Source organism: Aplysia californica, unplaced genomic scaffold (assembly GCF_000002075.1).
Source record: "Aplysia californica isolate F4 #8 unplaced genomic scaffold, AplCal3.0 scaffold00035, whole genome shotgun sequence".
In the NCBI taxonomy this organism is placed as follows: domain Eukaryota; kingdom Metazoa; phylum Mollusca; class Gastropoda; order Aplysiida; family Aplysiidae; genus Aplysia; species Aplysia californica.
The window spans coordinates 369,293-370,689 of NW_004797305.1; the positions used below are offsets into that span (position 1 = coordinate 369,293).

The 1,397-nt window shown below is 43.4% G+C and overlaps 1 protein-coding gene across 1 annotated transcript in view; it reads left to right on the top strand.

Annotated features, from left to right (window-relative positions):
• The window catches only part of LOC101858605, a gene marked incomplete in the record, with an annotated part of 31,100 nt that overhangs the window by 12,839 nt on the left and 16,864 nt on the right, over positions 1 to 1,397 (top strand). Inside the window, 2 exon segments of the mRNA XM_013091389.2 lie at positions 125 to 332; positions 1,161 to 1,309. Coding sequence (XP_012946843.1) covers positions 125 to 332; positions 1,161 to 1,309 — 357 coding nt within the window.

Consider the following 1,397-nt stretch of genomic DNA (forward strand, 5'->3'; position numbering starts at 1 on the left):
CTCTCTCTCTCTCTCTCTCTCTATGTGACCCTCTCTCGCCCTATCTCTCACTTTCTCTTTTTTCTTTCTTTCTCTCCCTCTCCCCCTCTCTTCTTTTAACAATATCTGACTTGTTTTTACTCAGCTAAAAAGTATAAACCGCCTGGATATTGCTGCCGACCTCATCCCTGGCTTCCTCCGCTACTTCGAGTCTGGCGACGAACGTCTCGACATGTTGAGCTGTAAATTCCTCAACGACTTTGCCCAGGTGTCATCGGGGCTGCCAGTGGTTGCTCCGTACCTGGGAGATATCATCAAGCTCTATTTCACCAAAGGAGACGTCGACCTTTTACGTGAGTTGACAGGAAAGAAAACAACGACAAACAACCAAAGGGGAAGTAACAAACGTTTTGCAGAAATCGGTTTTGTTCTTGGCAAAGTTCAACACTGAAACCTCATGGCGTCTGTAGGATTAGGGCGCGATCTTCCCTTTTTCTTAAAAAAAAGTACATGCCGACAAACAAACGGGGCATAGAACACAGTAAATCGTTCTTCAAAACTGGTCCCCTCCTCCCCTCCACCACTTCAACGCCCCAACCCTACTTTTCTTATGTTCCATTAAATAGATAATAAAGAATGTTTCATTCTTGGCTCTTAATTAGTTGCGATTACTGTATCCTACTGCATCCTTTAACTTTCGTCCTCAAAGAGTATACCTCCTTTCTGGGGAAAAAATAGGCTAGGCGAACTGGCCTGCAGTAAAAAAGAAAAACGTAATCACATTGAACAACTAACCTCTCCTGTCAGAACCCTTAAATTACTGGACCGGGCTGCGACAACAGTGGTACGGAAAGGAGACATTTAAAAAGATAGTTGGCGAATTCCATCTGGGTCTGGAGTACTGGTGGGACAGAACAAGATCCAAACGTTTTGCCTTCGAGATTTATTTCTTGTTCCAACCGTACACTCCCAATTACAAGAAAAACAAACCAACCCCCCCCCACCCCAATAAAAAAAACCGAAACAAAACCACACACAAAAAACCCCAACAACAACCCAATTACAACAAAAAAAAAACCCGGTCATTTTTAAAACGCAACTGGATACCGTTCTTTTAAAGAACCGACTGATACGTTTATAATCGTGCGTTTTGTTTCTTTGTTTTCGTCTTTTATTTACAGGTGTTATCCATGATGTTTACCAGACGAACCCTGAACCGATGACTGACTACTTTCATCAGTTTCTGCTGCATTTGCAGAAGAAAGGAAATGGGGAAGTCCTCACTTGGATTGTACAGATAATATGGAAGGTCTCCAAAACACAGCCGCAGGTGTGGGATTGTTTGTTTGTTTGTTTGTGTGTGTGTGTGTGTGTGTGTGTGAGTGTGTGTGTGTGTGCGTGCGTGCGTGTGTGTGTGT